The sequence below is a fragment of the Morone saxatilis genome, unplaced genomic scaffold (assembly GCF_004916995.1).
Source record: "Morone saxatilis isolate NCDOM2014 unplaced genomic scaffold, NCSU_SB_2.0 Contig8, whole genome shotgun sequence".
In the NCBI taxonomy this organism is placed as follows: Eukaryota; Metazoa; Chordata; class Actinopteri; family Moronidae; genus Morone; species Morone saxatilis.
In genome coordinates, this window is record NW_023340257.1 from 9103403 (window position 1) to 9128156 (window position 24754).

General features: G+C 39.8%; 2 protein-coding genes across 24 annotated transcripts in view; both read left to right on the top strand.

Annotated features, from left to right (window-relative positions):
* The window catches only part of sh3bgr (SH3 domain binding glutamate-rich protein), a 12792-nt gene extending 9102 nt beyond the window's left edge, over positions 1-3690 (top strand). For 11 of the 22 annotated variants that reach the window (XM_035680078.1, XM_035680081.1, XM_035680079.1 and 8 more), the window contains 3 exons: positions 263-289; positions 1956-2017; positions 2985-3690. In XM_035680078.1, coding sequence (XP_035535971.1) covers positions 263-289; positions 1956-1973 — 45 coding nt within the window. In that variant the 3' untranslated portion in view covers positions 1974-2017; positions 2985-3690. Of the gene's footprint in view, positions 1-262; positions 290-1436; positions 1467-1955; positions 2018-2984 lie in introns of all 22 variants that reach the window. The other 11 variants (XM_035680086.1, XM_035680090.1, XM_035680089.1 and 8 more) reach the window with 2 other exon arrangements.
* A 1087-nt stretch (positions 3691-4777) lies between these two features.
* igsf5b (immunoglobulin superfamily, member 5b) lies at positions 4778-21022 on the top strand. Of its 2 annotated transcripts, XM_035680076.1 has the most exons (10): positions 4778-4861; positions 5863-5958; positions 7683-7994; positions 11253-11380; positions 12408-12573; positions 13171-13302; positions 17077-17101; positions 17849-17937; positions 19092-19156; positions 20697-21022. In XM_035680076.1, exons 2-10 carry the CDS (start codon positions 5910-5912, stop codon positions 20805-20807), a joined length of 1077 nt encoding a protein of 358 aa, XP_035535969.1. In that variant the 5' UTR covers positions 4778-4861; positions 5863-5909; the 3' UTR covers positions 20808-21022. The 2 variants fall into 2 exon arrangements, with proteins under 2 accessions (XP_035535969.1, XP_035535970.1); XM_035680077.1 differs by lacking the exon at positions 19092-19156 and having other exon boundaries at positions 20697-20797.
* Positions 21023-24754: the final 3732 nt, after the last annotated feature.

Consider the following 24754-nt stretch of genomic DNA (forward strand, 5'->3'; position numbering starts at 1 on the left):
TCTATCTCTCTCTCTCTGTCTCTGTCTCTGTCTCTGTCTCTGTCTGTTTCTGTTTCTCCCTCTCTCTCTGTGTGTGTGCTGCATGGACTTCTTTTCCATGTTGATGCCTGATGGTGTGAAGCATGATAAAAATGACAATTTTTGACTTAAACCGTAGGTGGATTTAGTGTGGTAACAGTCCATATACGGACCACGTATACAGAATAAGAGTCTTCTTTTTGACATTCACATACTTAACACCACATGATTTCACCTTCTATAGGATGAAGAAGAGGCTGAAGTACAAGAGGTATATTTGGATTGTAGAGTTTTTGTCTATGTTTTGCATGGTGTGAAACATTGGGATTTTTATGCATGTTCAGATTGCATACAAAGAATGTATGTACAGGTTTATGCTAACGTTTCTACTGTCTCTCCCAGTTGGCAGTCGTGTGTTATGCACAATGTGGGAATGTGACTCAGCTCTGAGTTTTTCTGTTGAGCACTTCCTGCAAGATGGCACCTCATGTTACATTTGTTCGTTCAGTGTTGCAGTCTGCGTTTTAATTCAGTCTGCCAGGTCGTTTTTACTTTTTTTGTTCTGATGCCTTAAGAACAGGTGGAAAGTTGTTTTGTGTTGTTGAGCTGTGTGCACATGAGCATAACTTGGACATGTTTTCAGTTTGGTTATGTTTTGCACGGAGAGGGGACACACTGACTTGACAGGTGGACATGTCTTTTTCTTCTTCTTCTTTTTTTTTTTAAGAAGTCGTGGTTTTTCTTTTTACCAAGAGCACTCTGAAACTAAGTGGATGTGACAAGTTCCGAAGAGGACGGATGAGATGGAGCACTTCTGGTTATTGTGCAACGCTAGGAGGAGAAAAAAAAAAAACCCATACAAATATATGTGTTACATCAGATGACCCACTGGATTATGAACTGCTGCCTAATTTGATCCCAGGTGGTGTAGCTCTGCTTGTGTGATAGGGTTTGCTACTTACTATCTTAAGCTGTACGACAGAATGGAATCAGGTGGTTATTACATCTAATTATAGATAATGATGTCAACTCCCTTTGTCCCTTTGGTGAGTGCGTTGTTTACTTCAAGAGGGGAGTCATCAAACAGTTCTCAGGCTCTGCAGCTTGAGTGATTACACTTATACAAAACCTGATAATGACTTGTAGTTTCAGAATTTAAAACGTCTTATGTTGTGGTGCACCGTCTTAAGCACCGGTCTTGTCTCACTTAGGTCACCTCAGGATAAACAGAAATCTGTCGGTCATTAGTCTCCTAGCTCCTCTCGTCCCTGCTGTCACTTCTCGCGGGTTGCTTCTTTTCCATTTTTAACCCGCCCTCACCACACCCACTAACATGTGAAGTCCTCTCACCCTCCTGCCGTATGGACTGTGGCCTGACACAACACCCTTCTTTCTCTTTCTTTTTTAACGTGTCAAAGGAAGAAGAGGAAGACGTGGAAGAAACACAGGTAGTATTACAGGAACGACTGAAATTCATGTTGTCACCTCTGAGCTGCTGCCTGTGCTTGACATGCCTGCAGAGAATCTTGTCTCACTCTTATTAAGAGGACTGATCAGTGTGGGGGAACAAATACACACTAATAAAACACCTTGATAATTCAGATTTAGTGAACACTAATTTTATTGGAGTCAGGAGTCTTGGTGGAGTGTCTCTTGGATTTTTTTATACCATCTGTCGGAGGAATCACCCTTGTTTTTATTTACGCAACAAACTAAGCCGATCTAACTGTCATTTTTTCCCCTTAAATCTAATAAGCTTAAATACCCCTCTTGTCCAATAACTGAATTATTATATTTTTACACAAACCATCTAAAATATTTAAAATATGCTATAATAACATACTGAAAACGCACTGAATTTTCTTCTACCTCTTTCGTCATTCATTGCATTCCTTGTAAGTATTTTTTTAATAATACATTATCATTTCTTTTAACAGGAGGAAGAGGCTGAGTAGTTAAAGCCAGGCGACGTCAATGATGTTGACTCACTGCTATCCAGGTAAAACAGTTCTCCATTGCTTTGTTTCAGTGCTTTTGCTTCACCACTGGAGGGCAGTAAAACATTGTGAATTTGTAAACATTACATGAATAGGTCCCCCTTAGCTTTTATATTTGGCATTTATGTAATCAGAGTATTAAAAAAGATAAACATGTATTCAGAACAGCATTTTGCTTTTGTGACCCTGCTATCAAATCAAAGGCTACTGAATAATAACAGGCAATTGCTCAACCTCACTGCTTTATCTACAGAGAGTACTGCGTCTATGAAGCAGCGTTATAGTATTAACTGCAATGTAATTTTCTTGCCTTTACATATGAGATTCATAAATCTCACATACGTACGGTGGCACTGTCCTTGCTTCACCTTGGTGCTGTCTTTCGTGTTCCATTGACATGCACTTTGAGGTGTTTAGTCAGAGGAAACAAAATAATGCAGCAGCCCATTTATAAGGGACTGCCACGGCTGTCTCCATCTGCAGACAGCTTCAGCGAGCACACAGAGTGCCTGGGGATCATCTGGAGCCATAACAAAAACACCCCTCATTCCCTTATTTATTTATTTTTTTTCTTTCTCCGAGGCAGTGGCGATGATGATGATGATGATGATGATGATGATGATAATAATAATCTTAATCTTCAAAGCCTGTCTTTTAGTCCTCCTCTGCATGTCGGGCAGCTATGTGACCCACTGCAGAAAGAGCCACAGAGCAGACTTTGAAGGAATGGCAATGCTTGTCTCCCTCCTCTCTTAGCTATCTCCCAACCCCTGCGAGCCCCTGTCACGCCTTGTTAGAGGAAGCTGCTAAGTGAGCTTCAGATGTGCCTCCGGAGGAGTGGGCACGCTGGGTGGCACAGGCGTAACGGTGGTGGCTGCCTCAGCCACTGCAGACAACTGGGGGATTGTGTGACCTTGTTTTTTTGTTTAGTTTATTTCTTTTTTTTCATCTGTTTGCCTTGTGTTTCAGCCTGAAGGAGCCTCCTGTTCTGTATCTCCCTGACCCCTGATGCTTGACCCCCTCTACCCCGTCAGACAGCCCCTTCACCCCTCCCCAAGGCTGCACTGGACCCCACTGGAAACTTTGTTCATGTGCTTGAAGGCGCCACCCAAACTGAAGAGTCAACCCCTTTCCCTTTTGACTGCAATGTTGACTTAATTTTTATATTTTGCGATTAGAGACATACTGTAATGAAAATGTGCAGAGTAGCCTAGTGGTGTCTGTTTGTTTTTAATGAGTAGCTTTTGTAAAATGCAAAACAGTTATATTGTTAAACTCAAACATATTTCTCATGTTTTACTTTTAGAAATTCTAGTTTCCTAACACAAAGAGCCACTGACCTTTTCAAAAAATATTACCTTGAAAAACCTTCGCTTGTGGCCTCTACATCAGATTCAAAGGTTCATAACTCACTCTTTTATCACTGTAGTTTTATCAGCGTTCTGGCTTTATGACTCCTTCTATTAACTGAATGTATAAGTGCAAACTAAGATTTCTAATAGCCACATGAGAAAGGAAATACGCACATACTGCAAGATTGCGAACTACTCTACCACTACAATTACTCCTGCCAATACTGCTGTCTAATCAATGCACTTTGTTGAATGAAGAGTGAAACATGTGACTAAGACTTTGATGCAATGGAAAATGCAATAAAGTAAACTGGTAAAAATAATCCTCAGTGTTTCCATTTTGTTTTATTTTAAAACTCTTTTGTTGGCATATTTATAGATCAGTGGACCATTGTGCAGTCAGAGCAGTGCAGGGACAAACAGGAAAATTAAACAAATACCCTGTCCCAAGAGATCCTGGTAAAAGGTTAAGGGCAACATAGACCATAATCATTAGTTATGGCATTTACTGTAAGCACTTAACAACACTTACATTGTATTGCAAACATGACCATTTAGTCTTTGGTAAAATTGGGAGTTAAGTAACAAAAGAAATAAGGTGTTAGATGCACATTTACTGGCCTTGACCAAATCTGTGTTCCCCTTTTCCAAAAAAACATTTATTCACATTCAAGGTTCAATACTTTATTCCAACATAGCTGATATGAATCTACTTTGGTGAGCTCACATCAGGAGAGTAGCTACAGTTGAAGAAAGTACTCTTTACAAAAATATGTTATTTTTTATGGTTTGTTTTTGAACAAAATCCTTACAAGGGTTCAACCAGACTGAAAGGGCAGAAAGACACAAAAATCCCTCCGAGCAACAGTTAAACATGAACATAAGAAACCACCAGTCATTTGTAGAAGACACCAGAAGCTTAGCATCAAATTTTAAATGGGAACAGGTTCCTGATTACAGTAATGCCTTTAACAAACTGGAATTAACATGTGTGCTGCTTCAGCAAAGCTATTCTTAAAGCTTCAAAATAGAAGCAGAAGGTTGGTCTAAGGTTAGCACTATTGAATATCAGCTGAACATACTATGGACTGACAGATCGCAGTTTAAACCTGTTTAACAGTGTACAGACTAACATTAACATCCAGGGCCACACTTCTTGTATGGCTAAAAATTATCAAAGCATACATCATACTATATATCTGCCATATTTATCACACAAGTGTGCCCAAAACCATTCTTTTGAATAGGGTGGAAGTCTACTTTTAAAGCCTCTGGGAACTGGGGAATTACAAGGGGCTTTGTCTGTAGTCTGAGTCACTCTGTATATTTACATCTGATTGTAGCACGGGGCAAAGTCCCCACTGAGTTTGGTAATATTTAACGGGACAGTTTTGGGTGACACGGTTGAGGACCAAGCATGAGGAAGAAGCAGCATTACTGACATGTATCCACTGTGTGGGACACTTGCCGCTGATCCAGAGACACCAGACTGAGGTGAGTCAGGCAAACACAGTGCTAGAGGATTTTTATTGTTCACTTAACTTGGACTTTATTTATTCCAAAGATGCTGCTTGCAGCAGTGTGTGAAAGAAATGGTTGAAAGACAGGTGTAGTCCTGCAAGTTACTTTTTATCTCTGTGTCTCTAAATAAGTACTCTGAGTTGAATTATAGTTAACTGAAACTGTTGCACTTTGACTAAAATGCAGTCTGTTGTAAAATGATCAAAGAGTTCCTTCATGGAGTTTCTTTATAGTGCAATGATCATAGTTGAAATATAGAGTAAAAAGATGATCATGTTGTATAAAAACATTTATTCAAGTTATATTACATTTACTGTATCTCGCTTTGTCTCTTCAGGGCGTTAGACTTAATTACATACATTATATTTATTGACAGTAAATCCTGAATTTAATGTTGTTTAAAATGACAGGACTGCACAAGGTTGAGTTGAGTGCAAAACTGATAAAATAAGAATGAATTTAAGAATTTAAATGTAACTAAATAAGCTTTATTCATTTTTTTTTGTTCTTTTGAAAAAAGAAACTTTACCAGCAGGTAATTGTATTACCAGGTAAACTTAAAAGATTAGATTGCAAAGGTTCTGTTGTCTTTTATACAAGGTGTAGGATATGAATATGTTATATATGTTTTATTTTTTAACTGCTAGCAGCTCTGTGAGGCTATTATAATGGTACTTTCAGCTAAATGCCAACATCAGCATGCTAACATGTTTACAGTGACAGTGCTGACATGCTCATGTTTAGCGGGTATCTTTCATGTTTGCATGCAAACATTTGCTAATTAGTGCTAACTACAATAATAAAGTATTTGATACATTTAAAGTTTGACTTGAAGATGAAGTAAAGATCACTAAAGTAAATATAATTTTCTGGACCAAAGTGTTGGACTAACAGACACTGGCATCCCTAAAGCAATGTTGCTAGCATGGCTAAATACTTTTATTATCGTCAATTCAATTTTTTTTAAATTTCAGGTCTATTCGGCATTGAACGATGGATTAATTGGATTGACTGATAAAACATGGACCTCTTTTCTCTGTTTGTACTCCTGCTTTCATGCAGGATTCAAGGTGAGAGTTCAGCTCAAAACAAACCCCTTGTTTGATTAGAAATGTGTCACAGTCCAGTAATGCGCTTGTATTAACGGCCACAGTCAGTGCAGTGGCGTGCTTAATAGCAGCACTCTTCACATTAAACCCACAGACAATCTAATTAGAGGGACTAATGATCTATCTGCACTTTATAATTAATTTTCTTCAAAATGGCTACCTATCTAGTTAACAGTAAGATGTAGCCTTGTGGTCAGGGGACTTCCGAGTCACTGGTTCATGGTCCCAGTGGGAGCATGCACAAATTATGCTCATTAGTCTGCCATTCTCTGATTGCAATGAAAAGAAATAGCTGTATAGGCTGGCCTAGATATTTCTCAGGCCTAATTTCCTCAACAGATGCATAATTTATGGTTCAGCATGCTGGCTGCAGAAGGTAACGCAGTTAGCTCACCACAAACAAGTTATACATCACCCAAAGGAGTGCTGTGGTGTAAACCTCTTATTTCATTTTTCACAGTTTGCTATTAATATTAATTCCTTTTCTCCTTTATTTATCAGTGATAGAAAGCTACAAAGACACACTGGAATTCAACTGTGCATTGCTGTGCTTCTGTGTGTATGTGTCTGGGTGATGTTTATAGAGTAACTGTGACTGTGTTCAAATGTTATGAATGCTGCCTCTTATAGTCTCTTCTTCTGTTTTAGTCCTCATGTAATCCTTCTAGCTTTATCAAATTCTGCAGGTTACTGTTAAAATGTTTACTCTGCAGAATGATGCTGTGGCCTGTTGTTGACAGCTACAGATTAATTTACACTCTCCTTTTTCTGTCAGTATTTCTTCCCTAAATCCTATTTGCCCTCATTCACGCACCCACCCAAATCACCAATCTCCATCTGGACAGCCACAGTAAGAAACAGATTGATGGAGTTGTTGTTGTCATTCTCTTTCTTTGTCTCTTAATCCCTCTAAGGCTGACTTCGTTTCTTTCTTTCTTTCTGTCTTTCTTTATTTTCTTGTCATTCCTTACTTACTCTCTCCCTGTCTTGAGTGTTCTGGCAGATTTGTGACACACTGGCTCCTTTGTAAAGCGTTTCATGACCAAAAAACTCTCTTAGCTCACATTTGTCTAAAACAATGCTACTAACTTCTTTAGTTTTTCTGTTTTCTGTACTAACTGAGTGATGCACCTACTTCCTGGTCTCTCCACCAAATTTTTTTTTTCCTCCACCTTTCCAATGCTAACTTCAGTGCATCCTATATCTGTGACACCTTGTTGTATGTGCTTGTTGCATACATTTAATCTGGATTGAGATCATATTAGAAGGAGTTTGCAAAAAAGTAAAATGATTTTATTTTTACTGCTAAATATGCAAACATGTGCTAATGTCACACGAGAGAACTGTTCTTAAACTGTACATCTTTAGGTTTGCTTGTGCGTTTTGAGTGATTTTCTGATATGGTAAACAGTGAAACTATGTAACACTGTGGTGGTTTAGGTTTTGTGCATTGCATAACCGACTTCTTAATTCTGATTGGCCTAACATTAATTTGTAATTTTACTAATTACATGACATGACATGAGAGTGGTGTCCATTGTTTCGTCTAACTCTGAACTTTATATTGCATTTCCCAAAATGTCAAAGTGGTGCTCTGGCGATTTGATTTGTATTCATTTATTTCAAAACTGTTTTAGCCTCAGTTGAAGAACTTGTTTTATGTCTGTGTCTCTTTGGACTTTTAGCAGTTGGAGCTCGGATGAAGGTGTCACCTCAAACGCTTACCATCCTGCGAGGAGAGGAGGCCCGGTTTACCTGCAGCACCTCCAACAATCATTGGACCGTTATGGTGTGGCTGCTGAACGGTACAGCGGTTCTCACCATCTCCAAAACTAGTGGTGTCCTGCCCTCCGTCAATCCTAATGTGACGGCCGAGGAAGTCTCACTGGAACGCAGCTGGGTATTTATCCTGAAGAACACTGAGAGGCACAACCAGGGACAAGTGACCTGTGACCTCCAGGGCATTGATAGGAGAACAGCGAGCCTGTTCGTACAAGGTCTGTGTGTTTATATGTAGTTGTATGTTTGTGTGTATGTGTGTGTCACGTTACTCGTTCATTCCAAATCCATGCGGTACGCGCCAAGAGGCCAGGCAAAAAACTGTTGACTTTCGTGCCTGCAGAAAATCTTAAAAACAAAGCGCCTTTTGTTGTAGCTAGGCTCCTCCCTCAGTGGAGTGCCTCAATTTCCTTAACAGAGTCTGTGCACACACACACACACACACACACACACACACACACACACTCACAAAGCAGCAGAAGAAACCAAGCAGATGGCAAGCCTCAATTGCAACTATTGCAGTGTGAGAGAGTGCAGAAACGCACTGAATTTAACCTTGACGAAGCAGAAAGCAGCATTTTAAAAAAAGAGGTAAATGAAGGGACTAAGCAAAAGTTGTGTAGCTGCTTTGATTCTGCCCACCCACACACTGCNNTGTATGTAAGAGCATTTCACATGTGTTTGTGAGAGGTAATTCTGAATAATGTCCCTGACGGCCCCTCATACACTGCCGCCTCTACACAAAAAAACACAAGAAAAGAACACAGAGTCAGAGACAAAGAAATGTTGTATTGTGCCTCAACATTCAAGGTGCTCATCCTAACTAATTGCCTTTGTTTTAATGTGTTTGAAGTGGGGATTCAAGAATAAATGTTTTTTAGTTTGCTGTAGCTCAACTAGCGCCTGAGTGATCCATCACGTGTATAACATGGGTGGGAAATCTTTTGGGACCATGTGGTGGACTACAGTTGCCCAGGCATGTTTGATGGTCTCTGTGACAGTGTTGATGACAGTGTGGGTGGTGTTGGGGATAAGAATTGATTGGCCCTCAGATATAAATACCAGGTGGAAAGCGTTGGTCTCCATGCCAGTCATGCTTGTAGGATTTACAGCCACTTTCCTCTCCTCTCCTCTCCTCTCCTCTATTCATTTAGTGTCTGTTAGTTTGATACAGATGCTGTGCCAAAGGGGGTATGTTGTGTAAGGAATGGGTGGCACATTTGCCGGAGAATATTGTAACTGTACCGAGTTGGGAATTGATAAGAATCAGTAGTTCTCAGCAGTTCTGATGGTGTTGTTATCTCAAGCTGATGAGCACTGCAGCGAGGACCAGCATTTTAACAAGCGGGACTTCCCTGATAGTAATAACCAGCAAAAAAAAAAGGTCTAAACGAGCAACGTTTATGCACTTTTGGCTGTATCATATCACAATTCCACACAAATTTGCGACTATACAAAAATCATTAGGAGTCGAGGGGAGGTCAGAAAAGTGTTATGCAATTTTACCCTTTTGCTGAAGGGAGGGAAATATGACTTTTTTGTGAGAGCAGAGAAGGATATTTGATTTGATTTTTTTACTCAATTAAAAAGAAGGATCAAAAGAAGGGACCCTGCCTAGTTCAGTATCGTAATGAGTAGATGACTAAAAATCAAACTAGATGACAGCTTACTACATAAATGCTTTAAGATTTGCTTGGCTTTGTGCTTCTCTTGACCTTATCATTCAGCTTATTTGCATCTACAGTCTGTGCAAACTGAAATGAGAGCTCAGCTAAAAAAAAAATCTGTGTGGAAACATCCCCTCTGAAAAAAAGCGAGAGGAAACAAAACCAATGACCCATCACCTCCAATATATTATGGAGAGAGCCTCTATTGCTGCCAGTGCCACAAATCCCTACTGACATATGCAGCCATTAACAGTAGTGTATGGTGAATCAGGCCCTCCGGTCTCGATGCAGGGGATCACTATGGCCTGACACAGCCTTTGAATTAATTGTGCATCTTGGCACGCCCAGTTAACAGTCAGCAACTCTGCCTGTGATTTGTGTACTGCAGCTCCAAATATACTGTTGGAATAGAGCCACATATCTACAGCAGGCTCGTTGACTCTGTACGCTATCATCCACACTCCCTGCTTTAATTGTCCACTATGGAGATGATGTAAATATGACCATACACTCCTGCATGCCCTCGCTGCTACTTCTTAGCCTATTTCTCTTACTCACTAATACACAAATACAACACATACACACATACATGAACCTTGCACTTGAGCAAATCAATACAGTTGCATGCGCTGATGAATACGAACAAGATCTGCAGTGACGGCTTGAGCTGCAGAAAAGGAGAAATCTTTGGTATAAATCAAAGAGGAGTCAACATTCCTGTAATGATTGGCCTGTAGAGGCACAGGGCCGTCCTTATTCACACCCACACATAGGGTACATGTGTTACTGTTCATGTAACACCAATCCTGCACACAGAGGCGTATGAGGGTTTAAATGCTGCCCTAAAAGCAGCAATTTCCCCTCTGAGGACCCCTGCTGAAAAATCACCGGAATTAGAGTTAACCGAGGGCTCCCCGCCTCACACAGCCTGCCACAGCAGTTCAAAGTCTTCAGAGTTCCACCACAGTGATTAACAAACCTTATGAAACCTTATTTCAGGGATCACTTAGATTGGAGCTTTGGGAGGGAGCGCTGATGTCATTTCTTTCTCTGTTCAGATGTATCAATCAGCCATGATCGCTGAGAGCCCTTCATCAGTCAGTGCAAATGAGGCTCCTGGTTCCTCGCCAACCTTTAGTTGCTAGTGCTGAGATTCTCTAAAAGCAACTGGAATCCACTATCAGAACTGGTCGCTTTTAGAATTGGATGGTACGATGTTTATGACACAAAATCGGGTATCAAATAAAAGCCCCTGGAGAAAAGGGACAGCCAATAAAGTGTACAAAACATCTCAGGATTTGAACCTAAATCAACACAGACATGTCATTCGCTTAGACAAAGCACCAAAGCTTCTGTAATTATCTTTCTGTCTATAGCAATTGTCTGTTGCATCCACCGCCTTTCATTCTGCCAGACAATAGACTTCACATATGAGATACTGTATCTCCCAGGGCCTTAAGTGGCTTATTTGGCTGGCAGGGAAGGAGATGAAGGGGAAAAGAGTAGAAGCGTTCGTCAGGCAATTGAGACTTTGAGACACGCGATCAATCACCCGGGACGAATGAAATCCGTCTTTTGTAAGTGAGCAGCCCAACTGGAGAGGTGATGCTCATCTTTGGGTACGGATACTGTGCATACAACTACATGAATTTCAATGTAGACTGTTGATTAAATTCATAGATTCATACCCAGTTTTGTTGGTATTCATAAACTTACGCACCCTTGTGCATCTACAGAATTATACAGAATTACATATACATGCATGCAGGCACATAAATAAATTAAAAAAGCATTTTCTTCTTATTGCAGAAAAGGGCAGTGTGGAAGTCTTGGGGGACGACAAGTTGGTTTTTAAGGGTCAGTCGGTCCAGTTTGAATGCCAAGCAGCCGGATGGTACCCTCAACCTACTTTGCAATGGCGGGTGTATGACAAAAAGGTAAATGTATACATTGTCATAATGATTCTCTTATTGCCTTATTAAGGCATCTTATATCGGAAAACACTCATCAAGATCAAAACTCACTGTTGCAAAAACAGACTTATTGTGACATAAAATTTCCACCAATGCGTGACTGCCACTCAAAAACATACATATTATTACCTCTTTATCAGCTGTAACCCTAATACAGTACACAGCACTCAATTGCATTTGGTTCATAGCATTACAGGAGGCAAAACCTTTCTGGTTTCATCTTTTTTGCCCATTTCTAAAACAATTTGAACATTTTAATTTAAACATATTCTATTCCCAAGTGCCCTTACAAGCACATGTCTGCAGGGGCAGAGACATTTTTACTTTGTGGCCTAAAGACTCTACAAGACCTGTCAGTTTATCGTGGTGAAGAGTGTACTGCTTTTAGAGAGGATGAGAGAATCTGATTTGACTGTTGCAGTTAGACCTAATACATTCATCCTTCTCTAGCCCATTTTGTACCCACTTTCATGAAAACAGCCATACTCTGTATGTACAGGGGGAATCAACTGGTAAAAACAAAGTCTAAGAAATGTATTTGGCAAGACATGTTGCGGTTATTTGTATTTTCAAGTTTGGCACTAAGTACGATAAACCAAATGGCTTTATCGCACTGGTGTACTATACTGCACTCGGAGTAAAGATACAGCCACACTGATCTGCCACTGAATGCGTTGTATAGGCTGAACAAAGATGAAAGAGATCTGTCATCTTCAAAAAGCTCAGCTTCTCCAAAGAGATAAACTCTTCATCATCAGTTTCATAACGAAGTAACAAAAATGCTTCATTAGAAAACCATTTAAAAACAAACACAATCAAATGAGAAAAATTTGTTTCACATTTGTTTTTGGTTCGGCTGTTCCTTTAAATACTGTTCTGTTCTGTGAGGATTTATGGAAAAACTCCCATCAAGTCAGGTCGTAAACATCCCAACTAGTAAGCAGAATTTAAATGATACTAATTGTCTCTCTCTCTGGGGATTGGCGTGGAGGTGAGCCAGGGTGAATACAACATCAGTAGTGAAGAGTCAGGGAAGAGCCTCTTCACTGTGACCAGCAACCTCAGCGTGACAGCAGTTAAGAGCACTTCTGTGGATTGTCTGGCCTCTGTGTCTGCCCTCGCCACACCACTGAAAAGCACAGTCCATCTGAGAGTGGGTGAGAAAACACGGTCAGGTTTTACACTAAATAACATATGCATACATATATGCACCCAGACGCACAGAGAAAGTTAACTGTTAATCCTCTCTGTGTTCTGTCCCACTTTAGTTATCTGTCTCTACGTTTCTGTGTCTTTCTCTCTTTTTTAATCCGTCTGTCTTTGTGTGTTTCATTTAGTTCTCTCCACTTTTTCTGTCCCGTTCTCTTTTGGGAATCCTGTGAATCATCACTGAGCATTATTATTGAAAAGAAGAGACAGGAGCTGCCAGATCAACACTGCACGAGTTTGTATCACAGCCACTGTGAAGCAAGCTCATGCAGTGGAGCTGAGGTTGCAAACCTCTCTAAGGCCCATACCCTTAAAATACAAACACTGCTTTATAATCTTAACAATGTTCCACTTGTAGTTTTCTTGAAATCCGCTCAGGCAGCTTCCCTCAGCAAACACCCTCATGCCTACTACTGCAAATTAGAACAGGAAATTAAACACAGCTTTCTTTACACTATGTCTGCAAATCTGTAATTGAATTGCAAAGTAACAAGACTGCTTCAGCATTTCTTTACCAAAACACTGATGTGACCTTCTCTCCTCAGTTGCAGAGGTGGTGCAGGAAGAGGATGACTGCACAGTCCCACTGGCAGTAACTGCCTCCCTCTCTGGTCTTCTGCTGCTCCTCTTGCTCTGCATCTGCACTGTCCTCTGGTACAGACAAAGGAGACAAGCAAGTAGGCACTTTTCTCTTACTTAAATTGCTCTAGGTGAAAAAAATGTCACCTCCCCCTACACTTTTCCAGAAAGTGTGATTAAAGTATAATGAAGAAGATAGGCGGTTACATGCTGTGACTCGGCACAGCCCCATGCTGGCCTTCACCAAGGGCACGCAATATTTTTTCTGACAAAGGCGGAACATTAGTTGTCAGCAGAAAGCTTTTCTTCTCAGGAAACAGCAGCAGCACAAAGGTTAGAGAAATTGTATGTGTATGAGTGCGGGGTTGGAGGTTTAAATCCTGGAACAACTGGGACAATTCGAACAGGAGGGAGTAATGAATATTAATATTCTCTGTGAAAAACAGAGCAGAGGTTAAAACATTTCACCAGTTAAACAGTATGAATAAAGACACTTACACTGCAATTACAGTAAACCTAATGAGTATTTTTTAAATTCCAACTGACATTAAGTAGCATGTTTTCTTTGCTACGACCGACATATTTGTGCTGTGTTCTTCTTTGAGAAAAGACATAAAAAAATAAAAGTCAGAACCCAAAAGAGATACATTTCATTGTAAATTTTTTTGGTTTCATGATTGCAGGAAACCATTGACATCGATAGACAATCTGTTTTCATGCAGCCAATAAAATTGTTTAATTTTTGAACCATATTTGCCATAATGTCAGTGTTCTATCATAGGCAGTCACACTAACTAACAGAAAGACAGCAGCCTGTTATTTAACACAAGAGTCACAGACAGACCATATTAGCCTTCCCGCCAATGTCTCCTTTTTATCTAACTTATAAACATAGAAATGTTGTGTCTTGAGCAACCAAACAATCATCCACTGTGGACAACTGCATTGCTAACTTCCGTCTGCAAGTTATGTCGCAAATTAGTCAGTCACATAGCTTAAAACCATGCCTGCAAATGTCAGACGGTTGAATAGTTAAACCTTGTCCTCCCACAACTTTCTAGATTAGAAAAGGCTGTGTTCGACCATTTCTGTATCTTTCTGAAAGTGACTATCCAACATTAACACATTTTCTTTTTCTTCGGTGTTGAGAAAGCAAGGTTTTAATTTCTCTCTCTAGCTCTCTTTTATGTCTCTTTAAACAACTATGGACAAAACTATGAGAGAAGGAGAGAGATTTTATCTGAAAATATTTAAATGGGGTGCCTTCCGCTCCCCTGCTGGGGCTCAACCTGCCGGCTCTGCTGTCAATCGACCAGGCACACTAACATGCCCTCTCAAAAAAAAAAGGAACATGTCTAATACACAAATACATTTTTTTCTCCCCTTAAAAAATGAAAATCCCCAAAAATCAATTTGACATTAAAAAGGAATGGCTACACGTGATTTACGTTGTACTACATAGTCATTAGCATACAATACCACATTCCATTACTCAGTGCAACATTGTAGCAACATCAAGCGTTCCACAGGTACCAGAAAAAAGACTTTTCACAGTAAACAGTAAGTTCACTTTAATTTCTAATTTCTATTTTTTATTTGTTGTTGTTGTTGTCTGGTTTGAACTCTGTGTTATTGTGCTTTCCCATAGTGTCTTCTATTAAATCTCGGCCAAGCACCAGTAATTCCACTTTAATACAACTGGTGATCTTTCAACTAGTGGTGTATGATTTAATAAAGGTGTTACAGGATGTTGCAGAAAAATAGGCAATTATAGTGAGTTTCTCTTGGATAAATAAAGGGACCATATCCTGATCCTGGGTTTATATCTAAACCCTGCCAGTTACACCAGAGGAACGGTCTGATAAAGGCTTTTGAGATGTGCAGATGAGCCGTTGTTTGGTGGGAATGTGGCGATCTTGGACAGGCTATCAACCTGTTTGCTTAAAGGATTACAGCTGTTGATACACTGGCAGGAATTTTACAGGTTGTGACTAATACCTGGTTCCTGCCTGTCAGTGTGTTTGACTGAACAAGTAAGCTTTTGAACACTGCTTATCTTATATCTGTATATGAAGCTACAGCCATCAATCAATAAGCTTGGCCCAGAATAAAGACCAGGTGAAACAGCATGCCATGGTAACAAAATCTGATTACTGGCACTTCTAACTCAATAATTAACATTATAAATGTTGTATGTAATTTGTTTTTGTATGGATTAAACAAACAAGTCAGTCTAAAATTTAGATATATAGAGCACACAATCACAGTTTTCCTCAGGGGGCTTTACAATCTGCACAACAATCAACACCCTCTATTCTTAGACCCTTGATTTGGGTAAGAAAAAACTCCCTTTAACAGGGAAAAAACTGGAAGAAACCTCAAGAAGAGCTATAGAGGAGGGATCCCTCTCCCAGGACGGACAGACATGCAGTAGGCATCAAGTGTACAGAACACACCAAAAAATCCTATTACATACAAATTTTGATGACACAGTTTCTGATATACAAATATTATAAAATATGTGAAAATTGTGGATCCAGGAAGACGTTTACCAGCTTCAGATGTTCCAGAGATCCCCTCCACCATGATGACATCACATCAAGATGTATATGTTAATCATAGAGTTTAGAGCTGTTGGTAGACAGTTTGTATTACCTTTGGATACAGCCTGGCGACCTGCTGAACTATTCCTTTAAGAGAGACATGTTAAATTTTTTCTTAAAGCCTAAAGGTGACTAAGGCCGTACCAACTTTCCTGGCTCAGGAAATTCTACAAAGCCCATTAATAAGGGTTTAAAGCCACCCAACAGTGAGACAGTTTTACTGCAACTCTTCTAGACCTCGTAATCCGATCCAGAATATTTGTGATGTGGCTGGACTACTTGACACCTCTCCAAACTGAGAGGTCGATTCCTTGGGAAGTTGTGGAAGTAAAATGGTGTGGTGTTTTAAAATTCCAACCAGGAAAGAGGGATGTTGCCGAGATGTTTCTGGAGTGCCATCTCCGATGGGACATGTTATTCTATTGCACAAGGAGGCGGAAGAGGCCTGTTTGCGTGTGATAACAAAAAGTAGCCCTGAGTCACACATTTAGAAGTCAGTCTAATCCCTGTGACTGATTCTGGGCCATTGCAAATCATGGCTATGGTTTAGAGCTAAGGGATTATCATAAAGCAGGTGTGACCTCTCTCCTCCGGCTGCTGATTTTGTACCTGAAACGTCTGATACCTCCTTCACCATTGTCCTTGATTAAGTCTAACGGCTTTAATGGAACATCCCTGAGCAAATTGAAGTAACTTCATGAGGATGTTTCACATGTTAGAGGAAGTGGCACGCTTCCAAGTCACTAAGCTCTTCTTTGAGTAATCCACCTCAATGGGGAGTAATGTATGCTTCGTAATTATTGGGGAAAAAAACAAGGGATCCAATATAGTCACCCTCAAAGACTTTGGCCAGCATGACAGCGGGGATTTAAAATATAATGACAAAGGCAATTTCTCTCCCTGTAAAAGGAACAGTTTATATCTCTCCTGAGGCAAGTGCCATCTGTACCATTGTTATATTGTTGTGTTTTTGCCTTGGCCAGGAGGACCTTTGGCAAAGACAACCATGAAGCCATGTTACAAAACTCATTAACACTCAGCTCCAGCTTTCACTGTTGCATTGCAAACTGACTGGAGGCTATGATATTAGTGCAGAACCCAAAACTAATAAACATCAGGACATTTTATTTTTACAGCTTTCATATTGCTGTAGATGCAGTGAGTGATCACAATGGTTCTGTGGTCAATGCAGTGAGAATAATAAAGTTAGTGGCTGATAGTTCATAATAGCTCTCTAAACTTAATGCCTCATTTTTTTTTACCTTTCAGAAACGAGCCCACAGGAGGCAAGGAGGTAAGATTTAGGAGCTCTTTTTCTAGACTGCTTTTGCTTTATAGGGCTATTTCAAACAATAAAATCCTTGGGTTTTCTTCAGTTTTTAAACTTGAAGAACTTGATGATCAACTGTGGAGTCTTGAATGAAAGGGACTGACTTGAGGAGAAATTAGCTGCAAATAATCTGTGAAAGAAGCAGAAACGTACAGTCCTGGCTTTATGGAGCTCCATTTATTCTTTACATAAGCTAATGTGAAGACTCAGCACAAATCTCAGTTAATACGTGCAACTTATTTCTGTGAATGAATGAATGGGCTTTTATTGTTCTACATTTTAAAAAAAATTGAAGACATGAATTTGAAATTGCATGCATTAAATAGTCATTGCATTTTTGTAACAACTTAATTAAGATTTGGATTGTCATTAGCTTATTTAAGAAGCAGATATATTTCGAGTTATATTTGTCAGCATTTTCCATGCAGCCGAAATATATTTTATAGCTTTTCCATTGAGCACATTGAAGTGGGAGTTGGGTCTAATAAAAGTTGGGTCTAATAAAATGCAGTGAAAAATTATGATGATGATCATTTTTTATCTGTCAAAGCACTTTATGATGAAAACAATGCAGAGGCCTGTGATATACTGCAGCTCTGTGAGAAAAGAAAATTGTCTGTTCACAACAGCATAGCCTCTGACAAAGTGGCTCCGCCATATCTCAGCTAAAGGTTATCTTTTCCATTGGACCATTCATCTGGGCATTTGCAGGTTTGGCCAATCAGTGAGCGGGAGAGGCTCGGTTGCTGGGGAGGCTGGGGGGAAGGTCAACCTGGGATACTCTAGTGAGGGCCCCACAGGTGAGAGAGTGACATATAGTTCACCATGATAATTGCAAACCTCAACCACAGCTGTTTCATCACAATAACCCTACTGACAGTAGAAACACTGAGGGTACAGATAAATATTTTTGTTTGATCCCACAAACTGAAGTTAGAATAAGTTATATTATTACTGCTGCACAGGTAAGTCATATTTTTACACCAAGTGACCACAGTATTTCTGTTGTGGAGTAAATAAGTTTTTTTCCTTTTGAAATGTTGTAACTTGTGATTGGTTCCTGATAGTCAAGTAACAGATTACTTAATATAGCTTCAGCCACATTAAAGAACCTTTCCAGTATGTTTGCATGTGTTACTGCTCCTTAACTACTAATTATATATACTCACTTTCTTACTACTCACTTTTCAAAGCATGTTACACATGTTTGCATGTGTTTTTCCTGCAGTCTCAAGAATATATTGGTTTGATTGATGAAAATCAATCAGTTGACTCATGATTGCTTGGTAATGAACCTTTATTGCGGACTGATTCTCCACAACAACAATGTTACTCTGATAAAAATAAGCAAAGGCTTGATGTTCACTGTGATGGGTTACACAACTTAAACAAGATTAAAGAGTTTGCCAATCACTACTCGTATTGAAATGAAAGGAAGCCAATTAAGGTCTGGAATAGTAGACAAAAATCTATTAGAAATCGTAAAGCCTGTAGCAACATGGTTTGCAGAATGGTTACCTGTAATGTAAAGTATACATGATTTGTAGTAAATGAAATTAAACACTGGTATACTCCTTTAACGTGTTGCTTTATAACTTACAGTATATTGCCACAGTAAATAGTAAAATAATACAGAGCATGTAAAATCTTTAGCAGAGTGAGGTGCTTGCAAATGGCTTCACCTTTTCAATTAAATAGCAACATCATAGGCAGTTGAGCAGCCACAAACCACATAATATGCTGTCTTTTTTTGTTTGTTTTATTCTGTTTTTTGACAGAAATAAAAGATGAATTTAAACTCAGGATGCTGTGTACACATCTTAGACCCCCAAGCCACTAAATCATCACCTAATTCTTATTTTGCTGAGGTCTGCTTTAAGTCCAAATTGGTCTGTAGCTGGTCAAAGGGGCTGCAAGGTTAGATCAGGCTAAATTGCTGTTTTTCACCCTGCAGATGCAGTTTACAATAACGTAATCATGGAAACTGGTAGCCAGATGGACTCTGTCAGCTTTTACAAGGTAAGAGAAGAGAAGAAGGGAGGGCTGGGAGACAGAGTGAGAAAGAGAGAGAGAGAAATAGATAAACTGGAGCTGAATAATGCAGCCATTCATTCTGCAGCTGGAGTTTCTGCCACCTACTCCCATGTTGATGAGAACAAGAGGGAACTGCTATACTGTTGTGCCTCTGCTGGCCTCCCATCAGACAGCTTAATGCATCCATTACAGCATAAAGCTTTTTTGGTGATATTGGGTAAATGCACAATTGTAGAGCCTGTTATAGCTCCACAAACTACCATTAGTACTATCTTTAGCTTACAGGGCACTTCTAAGTGGCTCCATCATCATCACTGTTGTGTATCATCTGCAGGTGTACACACAGGTGTGGACTAAACTGAGACCTGGCTGAGACGCAAACTGAGAAGGATATACATTTAAACAGAAAATAAATCAGGGATCCCAAACTGCAAACCATCCTAAGTATAATTTTTAGATGTTGTTATTTTGTCAAGTTTTTTTGGTGTTGTTTTGATGTTGAAATGTCCTTGGGCAAGACTCCCAGCCATTGGGGATGCACAAGCCAGTGCTTTCCTGATTGCCGGTCCCAAGCCTGGCTAAAAGGGGAGGGTTGCATCAGGAAGGGCATCCAGCGTAAAAAGCCTATGCCAAATCAAATATGCAGATAATTAGATCTATAGATCATACGCTGTATGGGCCCCTATGGGGAGCAAGCTGGAAGGTAAAAAAAAGTACAAAAACCAAACATTTTTAAGTGTATTTTGTTTGGTGCAAAATAATGGCAAAGGTCAAAGATTCCTGCAAGTGCAAACTGTTGATAATAAGAGATAAGAAGAGAGCAGGTTTTGGGCCTTCATTCGTTGTTTGGCTGCTAACAACAAAGATGATGTTTGCATTTTTTGTTAAGTATGATGTTAGTAATGGGAATATTGTCAGAATATTGTTCTTTCTTGTAGCACTTGAATGTTGCAGTGGCCCTTCTATGAGATGACAATACCAGCAGTGGCCCCAAGCCAATTTGAGTTTGAGACCCTGTTGTAAACATTGTCATTGCCCTCTAGTCAGTGTCCATGTGGCAGGTGTGACTCAGGAGGTTTTCTCAGCCCGGCCTGCATCAACTAATTGATTGTTATATTGATTCTGGATAACACACTGTTTTGACATCTTGTGCAATATCCTGGTGTCTAATAATGAATAGAGGGGGGGACAACTGCACTCTTATGGAGTGGTTTATTTAGCCTTATTTCCCAATTAAATCTGATGTTGACCAGCTTACACTTGAGGTACTTTGAGTTTGTTAATAGGATTATTTTTTTATCAGGATGCATACTAAAGGTGGAGGGCAGTCACTTTGGGGCCTTTAAGGCAATAGCTGTCATCCGGTCGTTCTTTGATAAGGCTTCGGGTGATTGTACACTGGACATGTTGTTTCCAGGAAATGTTTCAGGACAGGAATCTCAGATTGTAGCTGTTTCTTGTGAATGTTGTCCATCTACAATGCTGCAGATTGTCACTGAAACCTAAATCTGATGGTGTGCTCCAGGTCCCTGATGTCGTGTCCTCTAGCAGCCTGTCTCTACACAATGAGAGCCAAGCCCGGGTGTGTCTATCAGAGGAAAGCTCCAAGAACGTCAGAAGAATTACCACAGTTTGAATATGTTTGATGGTATTTGATATAACAAATAGGTTGTTAATGAACACTATTGTACAGTACAGAATTTACAGGTGGTCCTCACCAGTATAATGTATTACACTTTTGTAAAGCTTATGTTATGTGATCTTGAGCTAATTGTGTACAGCACAATTAAAAAAAATATTATGATACATCTACCTTTTACATTTGCTGTATCCCTAAAATATGTCATCTTTTTTTCCAACACAAAACATATTGTTTTTTAAATAAATTGAATAAGTTAAAATTGAATTTGCATTCCTTTATCTTATTGGCATTTGTGCAGGCTATAGTAATTTGGACCAAAACAGCATAGAGCCTACAGTGTCTTATAGACAGATATAAACATTTAAAGACAAAATCCAATTTATAAACCTGGGTTCATATTTTTGCACCTTTGCCTCTCTTTCATTGGCTAGGGTAACATATTACCTGCTAAGATAATTGCTGAGATGTGTGATTGCAGCAAACAGTCAGGCAATCAGACAAGTCTTAAACAGGCCAACAGATGATCTAAGCCACTTTATTTGGAGGTAAAAGTGAAAGTGAGTGCACCTTAAATGTTTTTTTCATTATTGCACAGGCTCAGCAATTAACTTAATAATTAATTACCAATAGAAACAATTGGCCCAAACTCTAAAAAATACAATCCAAGTTGCATTAAAACAGAATGATCCTTTAATGTATTATTTAAACGGTGTGCTAGCTGTTAGCTATTTTAACCAGTTATTGACTACACTCATCTTCTCAATAATTGCCTGCCGATCCTATCACCAGGCAATCTTTACTGAGCGCATTGGTTGAAATCCATACTTTTACTAGTTGCTTTGCTTTGATACTACTGTCTGCTGAGGCTTGACGTGGCTTTCCTCGGTATACTGACAGCTTGTGTGCTGAAGTAGATGGCAGTAAATTATTTTTCCTATTACTTGTTACTGTACTGTCTTCCCAAGGTCCCTCACAGACTGAACTGGATCAAAAAATAATGATCACTTCCAAAAAGAGTTTCTCCTTCAACAATACCTCATAATATAGTACATCACAACCCAGATCCCAGTTCCATTATTTAGGTCTAATCTTGTTTTCAGGGAAGCCATTATCCAATATATGCATCATTGTCATTTTCACATGTCGTAGCATCTTAAACTCAATTAATTTCCCAGTTATGGAAAAAATAAAAAATGAAAAAAATAAAATGCAGTATCAGTGGTAAAGGCTGGAGTGTAAATTAACACTACGTGACTGGTGCTGCAATGAGAACAATGTGGTGGTGAGGCTCTCTGCAGTAATGCACGGAATAACAGATTTATCTCTGAGTGAAGTGGGTGACATAACATTTGCATTTTATAATAGTAAAGGATGGAGGGGAGAGGAGTGGTGTAGATGGAGGTATATGAATCCTCCAGACGCTCTATGGTTTCACCAGCACTGCTGTTATTAAAGGAGTTGATTTGCATTGAAAAGATGACATGCCTTTTGCCGGTGTCCGGGACTAAGGTTTCCTATTGATGCATTATTTTTTGACACTTCAGAGACCATTTTAAAAGTGAATGTAAATTAAATAATTAGGTCATTATCATTGTTTGATGGTGCAACATAGACCCAAAAAATCTGTTCCAAAGGTGCAAAAATCAGGCTTTCCTGGATGGTGCTGTGACTCTTTTAGTGTTTATGCATCATTTTTCACCTCCCACAACTGCACAGGCCTTGAAGGAAATGGCATGCAATCACCAGCATATGTTTTGTTGAATGGGAAATACTCTATCATTTCACTGAAAGCTAATGCACATTCTGATTCAAGCTTTTACTTTTAGGTTTGATGTATCCCTGCTGGCAAACTTGATTAGCTGAATATGACTCCAAGCCCATAAGAGAATAGCAAGGTGGCTAAATGCAAACGCGACTCAATTGTAAGGTTGTGTAGTTTCATATACTAAAGAATTAAATATGGAGAGATTCTTTTATCCTTGTCAACAGGGGCAGTCTGGATCAACATGGACTGAGACCAGGGTGGTGGACAGGGCACTGAAGGAGCACACAAATATTTATCTGTTTTATGTCTTCATATAATATTTGTTGAGCCATTTTGCTCAAAACAACTAATGTAAAACTTAGAAGGGTTGGTACTTTGGGAACCATGAGGATATATGGCATTATTTATTTAATCCATCTAATATAGTTTCTGAGATATTTCAGTCTGGTGGACCTAAGTGGTGGACCGACAGACACCATAGACCCACGCTGCAGATGAGTCTGAAACCTAATGTGCCAAACAATGCTTTTGTAATCCATAAACCTCCATACTGGTGCCACAGTTCACAGGGATTGAACACTGAATACTCATCACACCAGCCTTCAAATGTGAAGCTCTGTTTTGTTCTGACATTGTGTTAAAGCAGTTCAATCTTGGCTTTGCAGCATTTTTCAGAAAAGAGGAGAGGAGAAATAGATTTATAGCAATTGAATAGAAGAAGAATACACACAAAAAGTTGACATTTGACAGGAATCTCTACTTGAATTGTCGGTGATGTAGTGACAGCATGCATGCTTGCATTATTGAAAATAGCATGCTGACATAGTTTCCTGCTATTCTCTATCACCAGATGGCTGACACAGATCTTCATTTTGGAAATCACATCTCGCCAGTGAATGTGAGGAAAGTGTTTGTCCTCTCTCTCTCCCGCTATGCTTTCGTCGTCGCTGCCGTCTGTTTTCTCGCACCAAACGCCTGGCATTGAAGCGGCAGGCTATTAAATAAATTAGGTTTCCTCCAGTGGGCCTGACAAAGACAGGCGCAAAATGAGAGGCCTATTACATGACCTGCTTTAGTGTTTTGTTTTCCAGCTTAACCTTACCCTTCCCTGGGGCTTACTTAGGGCACTCCATGGGTGTCAGTTACGCTCCACAAAATGGTGTGCTCATATCTTTCAGAGGCATCTAAAGCGCAGAGAGCCAGCCAGGGCCAGTAAATGTCTGCCTTTCCAACAGTGAGGCCATAATAAGGGCCCTCAATTTCACCCTTCATAACCATAGCCCTCTTCTGGAGTCCCTGTCACTCAGTCGCGGTCTGTTCTGCCCCTCCTGCCTGTCATGAGCTGATCTCCTCCTCACGTCATGGCGTGACGCTGCAGTTGCCTTGCACATGCTCAATCTCCAGTGCAACTCTGGTTCTCAGGCTCTTACGTCAACGTGCAAACTTCTTCAGTCTGCAAGGGACCAGCTGTCAGTACAGCAGGTATCTCCTTCCTCCCTGTATGCATCACAGAAAATTACAGAGTGGAACATAACCATCAGGGACAGCGAGAGAGGAGTGTGCTGCCAGGGTGCAGCTCCCCAGCAACCTCAACAGTTTTCTGTCGGCAATTAGCAAGAAGCTATTGCACTCTTTTTTGGTGTATGGATAAATAAATGGAAACTTTGGCTAATGGCTCTCTGGAGTAAAGCACAATGTCTCCAGTGGCTTGTTATATTGTGCTTTCCACTTCCTGTTCGTCAAGGTCCATTAGCAGTCCAGTCACTGAGCTTCTATAGGAAGAGAAGACGCTAAGGACATTAAAACCACACAATTACAAATATCCTATTGCAAGAGTAGCATGCCCTGCTCTTTATGTTTCAGTCTCTGTCAGGCACTATTAATGCAAGAGGCTGTCAAAATTATTATTGTGAACAAATGCCATAAAAAGACCAACAATGACTTTCTCTTTTAATATTTTCCGACCTCCATTAACTGTTGCTCATAGCTCTAAACACATTGGTTCCTATTGAAGACATAAAAGGTTAAAAGTTCTATATGTAACTTTCAGAAAACTGCCATTAACAGTGATGTCAGGGGCCGTTAAGAGATCTGCAGTCTTCTATTGCTCATCCCGGTGAAAGCCAAAAGTGATATGTCACTTTTGGCTTTCACCCGGGCATGCAGGAACATAAAT